General features: G+C 38.6%; 2 protein-coding genes across 2 annotated transcripts; both read right to left on the bottom strand.

Moving 5' to 3' along the window:
* Nucleotides 1-259: 259 nt before the first annotated feature.
* Nucleotides 260-4,606, bottom strand: LOC117389105 (RCC1 and BTB domain-containing protein 1-like). Its single transcript, XM_033986704.2, has 12 exons — nt 4,521-4,606; nt 4,007-4,186; nt 3,544-3,694; nt 3,307-3,473; nt 2,788-2,946; nt 2,595-2,702; nt 2,273-2,415; nt 1,483-1,673; nt 1,123-1,249; nt 903-1,054; nt 697-827; nt 260-624 (listed from the first exon to the last, which is right to left on the bottom strand). The coding sequence occupies exons 1-12, from the start codon at nt 4,554-4,556 to the stop codon at nt 484-486; spliced, it is 1,686 nt and encodes a 561-aa protein (XP_033842595.2). The 5' UTR covers nt 4,557-4,606; the 3' UTR covers nt 260-483.
* Nucleotides 4,607-5,070: 464 nt separating this feature from the next.
* kpna3 (karyopherin alpha 3 (importin alpha 4)) lies at nt 5,071-14,527 on the bottom strand. The gene is made up of 17 exons (XM_033986705.2): nt 14,337-14,527; nt 12,683-12,727; nt 12,010-12,105; nt 11,778-11,807; nt 10,803-10,855; nt 10,636-10,731; nt 9,865-9,950; nt 9,590-9,676; nt 9,345-9,514; nt 9,217-9,261; nt 8,980-9,111; nt 8,773-8,901; nt 8,541-8,645; nt 8,301-8,372; nt 7,985-8,147; nt 7,794-7,888; nt 5,071-7,692 (listed from the first exon to the last, which is right to left on the bottom strand). The coding sequence occupies exons 1-17, from the start codon at nt 14,403-14,405 to the stop codon at nt 7,594-7,596; spliced, it is 1,572 nt and encodes a 523-aa protein (XP_033842596.1). The 5' UTR covers nt 14,406-14,527; the 3' UTR covers nt 5,071-7,593.
* Between the last annotated feature and the right edge of the window lie 11 nt (nt 14,528-14,538).

Below are 14,538 nucleotides of genomic sequence, written 5' to 3'. Positions count from 1 at the left end.
ACCAAAGAGGTAACTTCACTTCACTACTGATAATTATTCTGGTGTCAAGTATATCAATATGTGTGTTTCTCTTGGCAGATTTAGAAAAGAAACTAACAGAGATGCAACAAGCCATAACAGCTTTAAACAAAGTAGGATTGTTCCTTAAAAAATGAGCAAATATGTTTGCACTAATTGTTTTAATTATCTTTTTTAACCCTCTAATCACTGTCCAAGAACAATTACATTATGTGCTAAAATATAATGAAACCTTTTTAATAAACTTACTATACAAAACTATATAGACACACTGTCATGTTTTCAAGTTAAACATTACATTTTACTACACACAGTTTGTACAGTTAATCACACATGCACAAGATCAGTGCAGATTCTCATTAAAAACTAGAAGGCACAATCTCTACAGCACTTCCTAATGCATGCACAGTCCATGCTGATGGAGCCTATAGAAGATCAAATCCCCCAGTGCATGTTGGGTAATTATCAATTCTTAAAAGCTCCACAGCGACTGGCACGACATATGAAGTCTTTTAGGAGGTTCCCATCAGTTTGCCAAAAAGCTACGGTCTGGGTTACTTCTGTCAGGTGATTGACACAAAACTTGAAGCAGAACTCTTCGAGATCCTACATAATAATTTATGATAATATATTACATATTTTTCTTGTCTGCACTGTTGACTTGAATTAAAAACTTACCTCAGCGTCATAGCGCACTGCTGCAGAAAGAAGTGAAAAAGCATTTTCTACTGTTATTCCCCTCTTGATAATGTGCTGACATAGACGTTTAAGGCGATTTTCACAATATGAAGTAGCAAGATCCAACAGCCCTAATGCAAAGTCACAATACAGAGTAAGTGTTGTTTGAACATAGCCTGAACAGTAAATTTAACTCAAAGTCTTACCAATGGCCTCTTCAGGAGAAAGCTCCACATTGTCTGTGTAGAGGAACTCAAGGAAGGATCGATAAACAGGATATGAGAACTGATCTATTTCAATGACCTCCTCTAAATCTTCATTCCAGTGGGATTGAAACATGGACCTGAAATGTTCACACCTGAGAAAAAAAACAAAAAACAATTATAATTATATTACAATATACCATGTGTCCATGTGGACTCTGACCTGATTTTGAGAACTGCTTTGTGCACATAAATATATTTGCCGTCCACACAAAACTTCAGGTCAGCTGTCTCTGGATTATCAAACTCCTTTTTGAGAGACTGGGCAACAGTCAAGAAATCTTCATGCTCTAAGGAACAGGTAATTCAAAGCAAAGCATGAACAAACTCTAGTAAAACAGTTAGTGAAACAAGAATCTGAGCCCATATAACCCAATGCCTAATCCCATCTGTTATAAGGTTGACAACTTCCTCTCACATACACACACTAAGGCCTTTTTAATTAGCCAACAAGTACACATTTGAGTAGACGAAAGAATAATACTAAATATATCTCTACTACTAGTTGACCATGTAGTCTTACCTATGGAAAGAAGCCTCCACATGACAGGGGGCGTGGCGAGGCATGCAAAGACATCATCAGTGCATGTGAAGTGTGTGAGGTAAGGCAGCACAATGGACTGGCCCCGACACTGGCCCCACATGTAAACCTGACCACTTTGAGTCTTGACCGCTGATGTGTGAGTGGAGTGGCAAGCGGCTATCTCTACTATTCTGTTCAAAGATACAGACACAGATAAGACGTTTTAATAAGAGACAAGTATGATATTATCAGTGTTGGGGTAGTTACTATTTTAAAAGTAAAGCAGTTACACAAAAAAGGTAGTTACACAAGTAACTTGTTAAAAATGTTATATATATTACATTACTTACTGCCCCAAGAAAGAAACTTTATTTATTTATTTGTAATTTACCAAATTGTGCTTTTATGTTTTATTAAAGAGATTTAAATACAGATACACAAATAAGTTTAAACTGGCTCAAACAACAACAGAAATGGATAACATAACGTTGCTACAAGCTGCTCCTCTCTGCTTCTGAGATGGTGCCCTGACAGCAGAAGTTGTGGCTGTGGTTTTGTCACTTTAACACTTTCAATGAGTTCCTTGTTTAAGCTGTTAAGTTGTATTTTACAGAGAAAGGTCATGCTTTCTTCCCAAGCATTGATGTTGGTATTACAAGGGACTAAATATTGTGTTAGTAATTAATTACAAGTGTTTTCAAAGTAATGTGTTACACTGTACATTCCTTAAAATTGTAAGTATTTGTAACTACGTTATCTAACAGTGAATAAGTTGATGTAAGGCTCTTACCTCTCTTTCTCTGTCATAATCTGAACTGGACTCAGCTGGTTGCTCTTGTTGCCAGTGCCCAGTTGTCCATATGTGTTGGAGCCCCAAACATACAGCAGACCTTCATCCGTGAGAGCCAGGGAATGGGCATAACCTGAGACAATCTGGAGAGAGAAATTCTTAATTTCACAAGTCATTTTGAACTGTTGAATACATCAAAATAACCCTATTTTAGCAGCCACACCATAGTTTGAACTGTGGCCTCAAAAAATAAGGGGGTTTTACTGGATAATCCCACAGATTTCGGTACTAGGGAGGCATATGTCTGTTAAATGAATGTTACCTGTTGCACAAATAACCCCTGCAGTCCAATCAAATGGCATGGCGTTAGCTGGTTTCCATTGTTTCCCAGACCAAGTTGTCCATTTCCATTATAGCCCCAACCATATACCTGCATGAGAAAGACAGTGTTAGGCCCAATGAACAAAGAACAGGTACTTTTGTGTCTAAAATAATAATTTAAAAAAAAAAACCACCTCTCCGTTGTCCACTACCGCCAGTGATGAGGTCTGACCACACACAATACTAACAGCCACCTTGTTCTGCAAACAGCTGGACACTCTGCGAGGAGTGGGCTGGTTGGCAGTGGATCCTGAACCCACTTGTCCACAGTTATTATAGCCCCACGCATAGACCTGACAAAGTTAATAAAATATGGTTGTAATGTATAAGGCATTGTGTTTTGTTTTTTTTATTGTCAAATCCAACAATCACACAAACCCTTGTCTCCACTCAAAGCAGCTTAAATACATTCCTTGTGTGTTCAGCAAACAAGCTTCTTAGTGGTAGAAAATTCTTGGCTACATAATGTATAAGAGTTGTATGAAAAATATTCACAAATCAGAAACTTAAAGTGATACGATTTTGGTCACACATCATCTTTTACAACCTCTAAAGTCTGCAATTTAAGTAAAAGGAAATGAGAACACAGTAAAACATTATTGCAGGACATCTATACTAGTGCTGGTTAAAGTAGCACAATAACCCACACACACCTCTCCAGAGTCAGTCAGAGCCATTGAATGGTGAGAACCACAGGCTACTTCAATGACCTTCTTATTGAGCAAGTTTCCAGACACAAGTACTGGAGAAACCCCCTGATTGGTGGTCCCATTGCCAAGTTGGCTATAGCTATTGTGGCCCCAGGCAAACAACTCTCCATCTAGAAAAACAAACATTGATTGACAAACGACTTATTTATAATGTTTGGATTACAAGTTGTGTGTCCCTACCTTCAGTGGCCAGCAGCACATGAGGTCCAGTGCCATAGCTGAAGCTGACCACCTTCCTGCCACTCAGGAAGTCCAGTTTCTTAGGTACAATAGTGCTCAAACTGTCCCCTGTTCCCAGAGAGTTACTACAGTTCAGGCCAAACACATACACCTGAGGGGGGTTAAAAGGAAACAGAGAGTAAGAAGTACTCTGGGTTCAAATGGAGCACAACATAAACTCTAAATGCTCAAATTAGGAATGATAAAGAACTGATCATATAAAGTGGCAACCTCAAAAAACCAAAAAACACAAAAAAAACCCAACTATTGGAGTTGGTCTGTAAAGTTCTGCATCTGTGTTTACTTACTTGGTTAATAAACCATTTATGTAGGCTGCAGAGAGTTATACAGTCTAAACCTGAGCGACAGTGAGGGTGGCCTACTTACTTAAAAACTTTTTGAAAATAAATGTTTGTGTCTGAACCTCATCATCATTGGTGATGTAGATGGCCTCGTTTGCAGACGCTCCAAAAACACAGGCTTTCCGGATAGAGGACAGCTCCTGTGCACTCATCAGGCTGAACATGGGCCATTTGCTCACATCCACCATGATGGAGCTACTGCCAGTCTGCTGCAGAGGTGACCCAGGATGTGCATCTGTTATCTAATTTGGACAAACAGTTAAGTTCGACACTTCCAAAAACATAGTGCCTATTGTAATTTGAATGGCTTATCTTATAGCAAACCATTTTATATATGCCTTAATGATACACATTTCATTTGTACCATCAGTTCTGATAAATTAGGTCTACTGTGATGACTTTTTAAATAGCATGTTTTTTGGTGAAAATGAGCAGAGTGCGCGCTCTGGCACTGAACACTCCGCTGCTGATAACACTTGTTTTTATACAGTAGAGTTTTATAGTTCTACGATGTAATGAGCTGGTTTATGGAGACATTACAATGGTCGATGTAAGATACTCATAAGACAAACGTACCTTTCGTAAGGGGGTCCCATCCTTAAAGACGAACATGAACCGCGACCAACCGCCACAAAATAAACAAACCCGAAGAAGCTGTGAACGTCCATGACGTTTGTTTACGGAAGTGGATCACAGCACCACGTGACTGCACAGAGCAGAGGGACACTATCTTTATTCTACTTTTATCACTCATGACACGTTGTTGTTGCGATGTGTAGGAATAATGTATAATGCAAGAAGGCATATACAAGAATATAAAGACCTGGCCTCAGCTAATGATTTAGATATTACAAATCAAGATATAATACTCTCTATAGGCTATAAAATATGTTCTGTTTAACATTACCTTATGCGCCGTATTTGCGTTTTATGACATTGCTGAGAGGCTAACAAACTAATCTTTAAATGATATATATAAAACCACAAACTATGAGTTTTGACATGTAACCATCAAACTGACAGAAAACTAGATATCAAATTATCATATCATATATTAGACCGCTAGATTAAAACCATCCTATCACTGAACAGAAGTTCAAACGTGTGTAATCACAACACTCGGAAGGACCAAACAGCTAAACAGCAAGTTTATTATGGTTAAGATGAGACAAATAATGTCCTGATGAGGATATGAAAGGAAATGTCAAATCTCCTGACTGAATCATGGCGATGAGAACTGTTGCGTTTGGAGTTATGAGTGAGAGAAAAGTGTTTTACAAAGTTCAGTGAATATTTTAGAAGAGAAAGACCTCAACAGCAGAGAGCAGCATAGACCATTCCCATGGTGAACCTCCACCGCACAGGGAGACCATAGATTACTGTACAACTCCCATTTCAGTGTAGTCCAGATACTTAAAGAAATGTCTATTTTAATAAAATGAAAAACAAAAGGCACAATGATTTTCAACTCATTCTTATCTTTAATATGCACAAGAGTTGAAAGCATCAATGAGCCACCTTAAAGAGAATAATTCAATCTAAAATTTATAAAAAGATATAAACAACCAGAGGCCAAAACGCTGTCTGTTGTTGTTCTTCTCCTATTATTTATTTAAAACAACTTTTCATTAGCAAGTAAAAATCTTGCAACAAACATAAGCTTGTATCCAATTTAGATACAAGACAACAAAATTGTAAATCTTTAAAGTGGCTCGGCCTAGTCTGCCATTTAATGACTGTACATCCTCTCTATAACTTTGTTCAGTTATAAACAGCTAGTCCCAAAAACAGAGCGAATCCCCCCCTCCCCCTCCCATTTCTTACTTCTTCTCAGTAGTTAGCAGGCAACAAGAGGACCAGAATGTCTTCAGAACTGGGGCGAGGGCTGACCTCCTATTTGGACACCTCAAACCCTAAACCAATGGAGACGATGCCATTTCAGTAGCCCGTCACCACAACAAATAGGAATCAGAGCCCATTTTGACTTCTCAGCATATCACCACAATACATATGCAAGTCAAAAATGAAAACAAAACAAGAAATATTGCTTGAACAAAAAAGCCTCCCCAGCCATTGTTGTCAGTAAGATTATTGTCCATCCAATGACTGATCGCTGCAGCAGCTTTGTACAGGCTTTATGTAAATATATTTATATATTCCTTTGATGGCAAGGAGAGATACACATCACATTTTTACATTAGTCATACTGGTGATGAAATTGTGACCTCTTCTTTAAAACGTTAGGTAAAGAGAAGGCTGGCCTGTACTCTGTATTACATTAGTCTTTGATGAGTACAAGACGCTTTCTGCAGACATCAATAGGCCTCTCGGACGTGTGCATAAAACCAGAACAAAAAAAAACATGGAAGCTCCACAAACTCAAACTCAAAATGTGGTGTGTATAATTGTGAGAATAAATTTTGAATTAAACAAGAATCTTGCAATTTTAAAATGATTCAGGACCGATTAATTGTGGGTCGCTTTAAATATTTTTATGTATAAATACAATGAGCCAAAAAGAGCTAGAACATAAAATTAAACAGTGAATTAAAACCAATGATTTGAAATTAGTTTAGATAAGTTGAGGTCAATCAGATCAACATCTTTTTTTGTCCAACCCTCCCACCCCCTTTTTCAAGTTTCACATTACAGGGGAGCCTGGACAGGGCACTCGGTCACAGGATAAAACCAAGTTCACACTGAATAAACATTGTCCTGTGGTAGGAAAAAAAAAGTTTGAAATTCTCAAAAATCTTCTCTTAAAATTTGACATTATCCAGATGGACTTCCATCACCTTTTGCAAGAACAAAAAATAAAATCACATTTTTAAACAACAAAGTCTAAAAGTCACCAAATGTCATGCTTAAAAAAGTGACATTGAGTCATGAGTCCCGTCTGTCAGTTCACCACAAAACCTTTGCATTTCGAGCCCTTTCGCATCCACTTGCTTCCCGCTGGACTGTCGTGGGACTCCAGTGGGGTGGGTGGGTCCATGGTTAAATCATGGCTTATGCTCTGGGATTAACTCTTTGAATTCGGAAAAGAGGGTCATCGAGGTGCCTGGCCATTAACAATCTGTGCAACTACGTGAATGATTGTGTGCATTTTGTGTCAGTGAGAAAACACCAGGACAATTCAAGAGAGGAAAAGCACAAAATAAAACCACAAAAAACAAAACAGCAGTATTTTCCCCATATGTGATATGATGGCTTCTAACAGAAGTATGCACACCGAGTTCTTCCAAAGTGTTAAGTGTGTGTTGTGCCTGTATATGTGACATTTGGAGTTCAGTGAAGACTTGACATGTAGCAATTAATACTTGCAGAGAACGCTTTTTTTCCTTCTGCGCCTCATGTGTATATTTTTAAAAGCAGAAGATATGAACAACAATCCTCCTGATGTCGGTTGCCAGATTACATTTCCAAACTTCTACATCCTGTTTGGTTTTTTGTTTGCTTTGTTGATTTAAAAAGACAGACATCCCGGTTTTGCAAAGGTGGACACAAGTCAATCCTTCAGTGGTGAATTTCCGTGGGTAAGAGAAGCTATGGAAATCCTTCTGTACCAGGTTGCCAGGTCGGAGGAAAATATGGATGAATGTCTTACAGAGAGTACCCGTGCAAATGGTTGGACCAAACATCCTGGTGTTTAAAAGTTGAACTCCTTTGTCTGCATGTTGGAAGCTGGGTCAAAGGCGTAGGTTCCTCCTTGAGTGGTTTCAGGCATCACGTTTGGATCTTCATCAATCTGGTTAACAAAAACACACATTTTAACAATGATTTGAATTTTTTTTTAATTAAATAAAATAAAAATAATGAAATAACTGGAGGAAAGTGTTGCATTCTTACATCATCTCCCGAAAAGTACTGATCGATAATTTCAAAGGCTAGTTTGTAGATGTCCTCATTCTCATGTTGTTGCAGATTTTCTATTTTTCCCAGACCTAAAAAAAGAAATTAAGTTTTTAGCCGATGCCCCAAAAGTAGACAAAGAAAAAAAAAAAAAAAAAAAAAAAAAAAAAAAGCAAACAAACACTGACCTCCACACTCCTCAATGATCTCGGCGATAGTGCTGGCTGCATCTCCCGCCATAATGAGGATATTCTTAAGACCGTCCAGTACGACCTGCACCACCTGGGAGTCCTTCACTGACAGCAGGTTGCAAAATGGAGGGATGACGTCCTGATCCACCAGGTACTCCACCTACACGAACCCACACATGCACCACATTCATACTTGTTTACAACACAGGTACATGGTTATAAGCATAAGGACATTTGCATTACTTTATAAAAAGACAATAACAAAAGTAAACAGTTACAACATAAAGGAAAAGTGTGTAATAAATCATCTCACCTGCTCTTTCCGCCCACTGATTGTAAGGTTACTGATGGCCCATGCTGCCTCTTTTTGGGTGCCAAAGTCTCCCTGTTGAGGAACAAGCTGTTACAACAAATAGTTTCCTACAATTCCAGAGCGTTTTTATTTTATATGTGTACCAACTGAAATGCATCTAATAAAAAAAAAAAAAAAAAGAACAGCTTGCAAGTACATACTTGGCACTACAGACAGTTTTGTAGACTATTATGCACAAACCTTAGCCAGTTGCTCAATAATCATGGGAATTAGGCCAGCATCAATAACAGCTTGAACCTGCTGCTGATTACCGGCTGTAATGTTGGAGAGGAACCAAACTGCCTCCTACAAAACACAAATATGATTTAGAAACCTCCTAATAAACAGTGTAGATATTTTGATTCTACAGTGCATGATGATCAAAGCCAAACACCATTTTTCAGATCATATGTTTATCATACAACAACTTTACCTTGTTAATTTTTTCTTTTGGGTGTGTGAGCAGTTTAGGAAAGTGTGAGAGGACATCGTAATTCAGCACAACCTGTGTCTGCTCGTCTGTGCCGGTCACAATATTTCCAACTGCCCTCAGAGCTGCAGTCTGCAAAAAAAAACAAACAAATAAGCTCACAAGGCCATGATAAACATTACATTATTATACATTGTTTTGCACAAATACCTGAACTTTGACCTCTTTATTACTGAGAAGAGGCACAAGATACTGAACAACACCCGAATCTATGACCATCTGGATCTGCTCATTACCACCATCCGTCAGGTAGGAAAGAGCCCACACTGTGTCAACTAAGATCTAAAACAAAAATGTATGCAGTAAGAGGTTAAGTAATAAATACTGTATAAGAGTATAAAGCACCATTATAGTGAGTTATGCATCCATTCTTAACTTGATACTTACATTAATATCTGTATGGTATATCAGCTCACAAAGGGCAGGCAAAATCTGCAAGAGAATAAGCGTCTTTAATATACTGAAAAAAACATAAACAACATAAAATCCACAACAGACTGATTTTTCCCCCTAACCTGCTGAACTGTTTCCATGGGTGGTGGTGGATCCTTGTTTCTGCACAGATTAACAATAACCCAAGTAACGTTTCGGAGAAAAGTAATTGGGATTGATGGATTGATGAATTCAAGCAAAGGCTTGACAACCCCCAGAGAAATGACGTAGTCTCTGCATTTGGGACCATCACCTGTAGATGACAAAGTTAAAGTCAGGAACACTATTCTTAGAAACAATGATTTAATGCAGAAGAGTTAAACATCACCGATTATGTTTCCTAAAGCCCATACAGCCTGTTCACATACGTTCTGATGGGGAGAGTTGAGTAATCGCAGGAAGGGCGGAACCGCATCTGGAAACGTATCATTCACATTTAGACACAGGTAAATGGCATCACGTCATAGTTTACACTCATTCTAAAAAGTCCTAGTAAAGTCAAGAAAACAGCAGTACTTGTGTTTGGTCACTTTTTCTCCAGTTCAGAACCTGCACAGCTCTAACAGAATAATTATGGTGCATTTCTTTAGGATTAAAACTTACTAGCTTTAACCACATCCTGAGTCTGTGACGATGTCCCAGAAGCGATGTTGGTCAGGGCCCAAGCTGCCTCAAATTGAAGAGACGGACTACGGGAAAAATATATGTAATAAATCATCAAAAATATACAAGAAATAACAGATCGGGTTTGTGCAATTCATCCAATTAAAAGTTCACAGTGGCAAACCTTAAAGCACCCAAGTGTGCAATAAGACATGAGACATCTGCCCCAACCATTCTACCACCATGAAGGATGTAACAAGGGTCCCATCATGGTCGAAGCAAGTTAGGTGTGATTGTCTTCATGAAATAACAAAATACAAATTTACCATAACAAAAAAAGTGCTTGAATTCCAAAAGAATTGTTGTGCCCGTCAGTTTTTCTATACCAAGAGGGTCTGAACTGCCATAGATCTCAGTAATTACACAGACATAGTACCTTCAATTAAAGTAATAAGGGATGGTACAATATGAATTTAATCAGTGGATAACTGATCTGATGTTGATCATGTTGTTGGGGCCAAGAACCAACAGAGAATTTAAATTTTACACAACGTTTAAAATTCAAATGATGCTGTAAAATACTACTTGCTACCACCACCAAAAGTTAAATAGTGAACCTTTAAAAACATCTGATGCATTGGAGACTGGGAATGACACATGAAAGAGATGTGCAAAATATTTCTATATCACACCAATATTAGTACAGATTCTATGGTTACTCCCTAAGAGCAATGTAAACATTCATTCTGCCAACTAAGAATAATTACTTACTTGTCATTGTCTTCCAGGCATTTCACTAAAATAGGCAAGATACCAGACTTTATCAAGTCATCAATGGGAGGATTTCTGTCACTTGAGAGCAGCTTCCTATAATAGAGAGTAAAACATGTTTGGATCTTCCGGAAGTACAACCCATTTTGTTACAACTGGAGACTTACCTGGCTGCCTGCACAGCACTGAGCTGGATGACTGGATTGGCACTTTGGGCATTCTGTAAGAACAATTAAGAGTCAAACAAAAATGATACATGACAATAAAAGGCTACATTAGCAGGCTGCTGTTTGATCCAAGGGTCTACAGTGGAAGATCAATAGCAGAGTGGCTTCAGTCATCTGTGCTTAACATGTGTATCACATTCATTAAATACAGGCACGTTCAGATGGACCTGCTCAGATGTATAGTGCTCATTATGTGTACACGGCCACGTGGATTTTTAAGCAGGTCCACGAGCAGCTGACAATGAAGCACACCGTGTTATGATCTGTGAGCTCCACCATGTGCTTTTGTTTCACTTTTCCATATTTACAGTACGTGTTAGATCATGGATGGGTCATGAAAATATCAGCGCTTATATTTTTGGGTGTCTGTAGAAGTTGTTTTTTTTTCCCCATACAAGTTTTGCGCCGTCAATCACGCTGACATCATCCTCCACCTCGGACTTCATTGACATGTATACCGCACAGAGCAAATGAGACAGCTAGAGCACCCAGGTGATGCCATTTGTAAAGGGCTTAAACATACGAGTTTTTAAATTCAGGGGGTACAGTCTGTCTGAGAATTGTTTTGCTTATAACGGTGCAGAAAGAGATGATACAAAGGACAGGACACAAACTCCAGTACCAATTAGTTTTAGAGTGTATAAAAACTAGGTTGTTCAGGCTACTCCAACAGCCCCATATCCTTGATGCCAAGTTATGCAGTGCACATTTACAGATAAAACTGGAAAGTCTAATCACAGTATAGCGCAATACTTTATAGTGGTCATGGATGCGTGCAGGAGCAGGTTGTAAAAATATATACACTGGTGCAGGACGGGCCACGTCAGACAATCGTCGAAACATGGAGTATTTTGTTTGAGAAAAATATGTAACAAATGTTACAAACTCATAACACACAAAATGATTAAGGCTTACCTGTAAGATGGCGTCAAGTGTTAGATTTTGCTGTAAAAAAAAACCAAAAAAAAAAACACTTAGTCATTATTGATGCAGTTTTCAGGTTTACTGTAGGTATCGCTGCATATGAAGACAACTGAAATAAACTCCATATGAGCGCAAATACTACAGCACATGCTTACGGGTTGAATGCATGGGTATATTATTTTAATTTTTGGCTTATTCTGATAGATATCACTGTTACACTTACCCCTAACCCTTTAAAGTCTGAGTCCACATCCGAGTCTTCCAAACTTTCCTCAGCTGGAACATTTCTTTTCTTCAGTAGGTGTTCATCTCGTTTGATCTAACAACCACAAATGCAACTTGATGAAAATTACTGCTTTGGTGAATACACAATTTAAAATATTATTAAATACACAGCATTCTCTTTTGTATAAAAGGTGCATATCATATGCATTGTTAGCCAAATTGCACAAATGCTTGATCAAAAAATAAATTATTATTACACAAAACTTAAGCCTCTCCACATTTTAGACTGCAGCACATCCCATCATCCCATCGCTCAGTGAAGTTGTGAGTCAGTGGTAGGAGGAGATTCCCTTGCCCTACATTCCAGTGCTTCGTGCTGCTGTGCGTCACTAGTGACTAATCATGTAGTGCAGAGCTGCTCTCATTTGGATAACGGGAATGTGCTAGACTTTAGACACCTCAGCAATTCACAGTATTGACTTGCTATGATCTGAACCACAACTCCAAGTATGATGGCAACGGTTTTACTAGTTCAAGCACATTTGATTGAAATGACAGATTTTCTGCTCAGCTAAATGGCTGATTTTAATAGTCATAATTGGTGTATATCACATTGTGTAACTTACTGAGCAGAGTAAAAAATAAATTAAATAGTTTTACAAAGCTCTCACCTTTCGCAGCTCTACGGTCACCTCATTTCGATGTCTTCGCATAGTCTGAAACGGAAAAAAAGGTATCAGTGAAATTGAAATTCTCAATCGCGATTTAGTTCAAAATCTTAGCTTAAAGTAGTTAAAAATGTTTAAAGTTTTAACTTGGATTTTGTAAATAAATGTGTAATGTACTATTACAAAAAAAACAAGAATCATAATTAGTTATGCAAGTACAACTGGCTATTGGATGGATGTTACTCTGAAGTGACTGTTCTGAGCTTCAGATTGCCTTCCTAAATAGCTCCTTACATAATAAGGGCCACTGGTCACACTAAGACCAGTCAAGAAGTCTCTCAATCACTGCAAAACATTACCAACTAGCAGCAGCTGGATCTGTAGCATTCAAATAGTGTTTATTTGCACATTTTAATGCTAGCAATAAAATGGCAACTCAAATACTACGCGAAGTTGTCACATATATGCTATGGCAAAACCAGTTGAGCTACATGCAACCCCAAATTATATGCAGGAAACAATAGAAGATTATGACCAGCTCCAGCTTGCCTTTCAAAGCTGCCCCTAATGATGTCTCAAATCAAGGGCAATCTGTTATGACTGACCTACATAAGTAAAATCCAAAATGGCATTTTGTTCTGCTGTAGTCTGAGTCACCCATTTATAAAAACTCAGGCAGTGGCTCTAAAGAGGATCCAGGTCAGACATACAAGAAGCCTGAAATAGCATCAGGAATGCACTTGGCAAAATCTGTTTGCCATAGTAGCCATGTGCTTTTAGACTGACACCAAGTTTCAAAACATCAGGTTTGGCTTGCGCTTACAGAATGTCGCCATGAGTCTCTCATTAGAGAAAGTAACAATCCATCAATATTGATCTGAAATACAATTTGGGACTTAGGATTTTTTGGCAGAACGCAACAAACAAATGCCCAAAACTCACATAACACATGATGTATTTTGATTTAGATATTACGACGCCAGATATTTAAATGTACAGATTTCAAATTTAATTGAAACGTTTACCTTTGCTCTGCCAAATAATTGAGTAAATTAAGGCCCCAGAACCAACAATACGGTTAAATGTCAACCTATAGCTGACAATGCTAACGACTAAGGAGGGGCAAGACAAGTTTGAAGCAAATAAGACATTTATTAGCGCGATCCAATAATGTTGCGACAGGTTTATATTCAAGACGATGATGCATAACTATTATTACCCAAAATGAGTCATAAAAGCAGTAAACATTAGGATAGAGTTGCCGGGTCAGGCCCTGCCTCGCTAAACCTGGTGCATAACCTGAATCCTAGCATGCTAAGCATGGACGGCTAAAGAGTAGTGACTGAGCCATTTCATCCTGCATACAGGCAAAAATAAGTGCGATTGCACAAACATCTTGGTGGACGTATTTTAAACCAGCTTTTGATTCGATTTTCAAGCGATAAATAATAAAAACTAAATAATATCTAGTGCTGAAAATATGTATTAGTTACAAGCTAGCTTAAATCAAGGATGGCGAACTATTGCTATCTAGCTAGCTGGCTAGCTAGCTGTAGCAGCCGGGCCAGGCTAAACAACGAGGCCCAAAGTGTGCAGTTTTGTACACATTAATATGTCGCCCCATGTAAATGACACGTGTGTTTACTCTTTAACATACCTCGACATCTCGTCCCTTGTTTTTAAAGCTCTTGATGCGATGGTTTTCTAAGCCGTTGTTTTCTGCCATAGCTGTATGAGGTTTAGCGCTTACTCCGGCTTTGGGGATCTCCTCTCCGTGAAAGACGAGGCACGGCTCCTGCGCTGCTCCAGAGGAGGAGGCGGTGGCGGCGGGGAGGAGCGGAGCAAGGGGCGGGCTCACC

The sequence above is a fragment of the Periophthalmus magnuspinnatus genome, chromosome 21 (genome assembly GCF_009829125.3).
Source record: "Periophthalmus magnuspinnatus isolate fPerMag1 chromosome 21, fPerMag1.2.pri, whole genome shotgun sequence".
NCBI lineage: Eukaryota > Metazoa > Chordata > Actinopteri > Gobiiformes > Gobiidae > Periophthalmus > Periophthalmus magnuspinnatus.
The sequence above is the reverse complement of the archived record's forward strand: the minus strand, read 5'-3'. Positions and strand labels throughout refer to the sequence as shown.

What these genes read in the sequence shown, in the direction of transcription:
- LOC117389105 (XM_033986704.2), bottom strand. Translation starts at nt 4,556, where the DNA reads ATGTTCGTCTTTAAGGATGGGACCCCCTTACGAAAG. An exon ending in AAAGCAGTTCTCAAAATCAG is followed by an intron (nt 1,055 to 1,122) that starts GTCAGAGTCCAC and finishes TTTTTTTCTCAG; the next exon opens with GTGTGAACATTTCAGGTCCA. An exon ending in CAGTGCGCTATGACGCTGAG is followed by an intron (nt 625 to 696) that starts GTAAGTTTTTAA and finishes ATTATTATGTAG; the next exon opens with GATCTCGAAGAGTTCTGCTT.
- kpna3 (XM_033986705.2), bottom strand. Translation starts at nt 14,405, where the DNA reads ATGGCAGAAAACAACGGCTTAGAAAACCATCGCATCAAGAGCTTTAAA. An exon ending in AGTGCTGTGCAGGCAGCCAG is followed by an intron (nt 10,732 to 10,802) that starts GTAAGTCTCCAG and finishes TCTCTATTATAG; the next exon opens with GAAGCTGCTCTCAAGTGACA. An exon ending in GATCATTGAGGAGTGTGGAG is followed by an intron (nt 7,889 to 7,984) that starts GTCAGTGTTTGT and finishes TTCTTTTTTTAG; the next exon opens with GTCTGGGAAAAATAGAAAAT.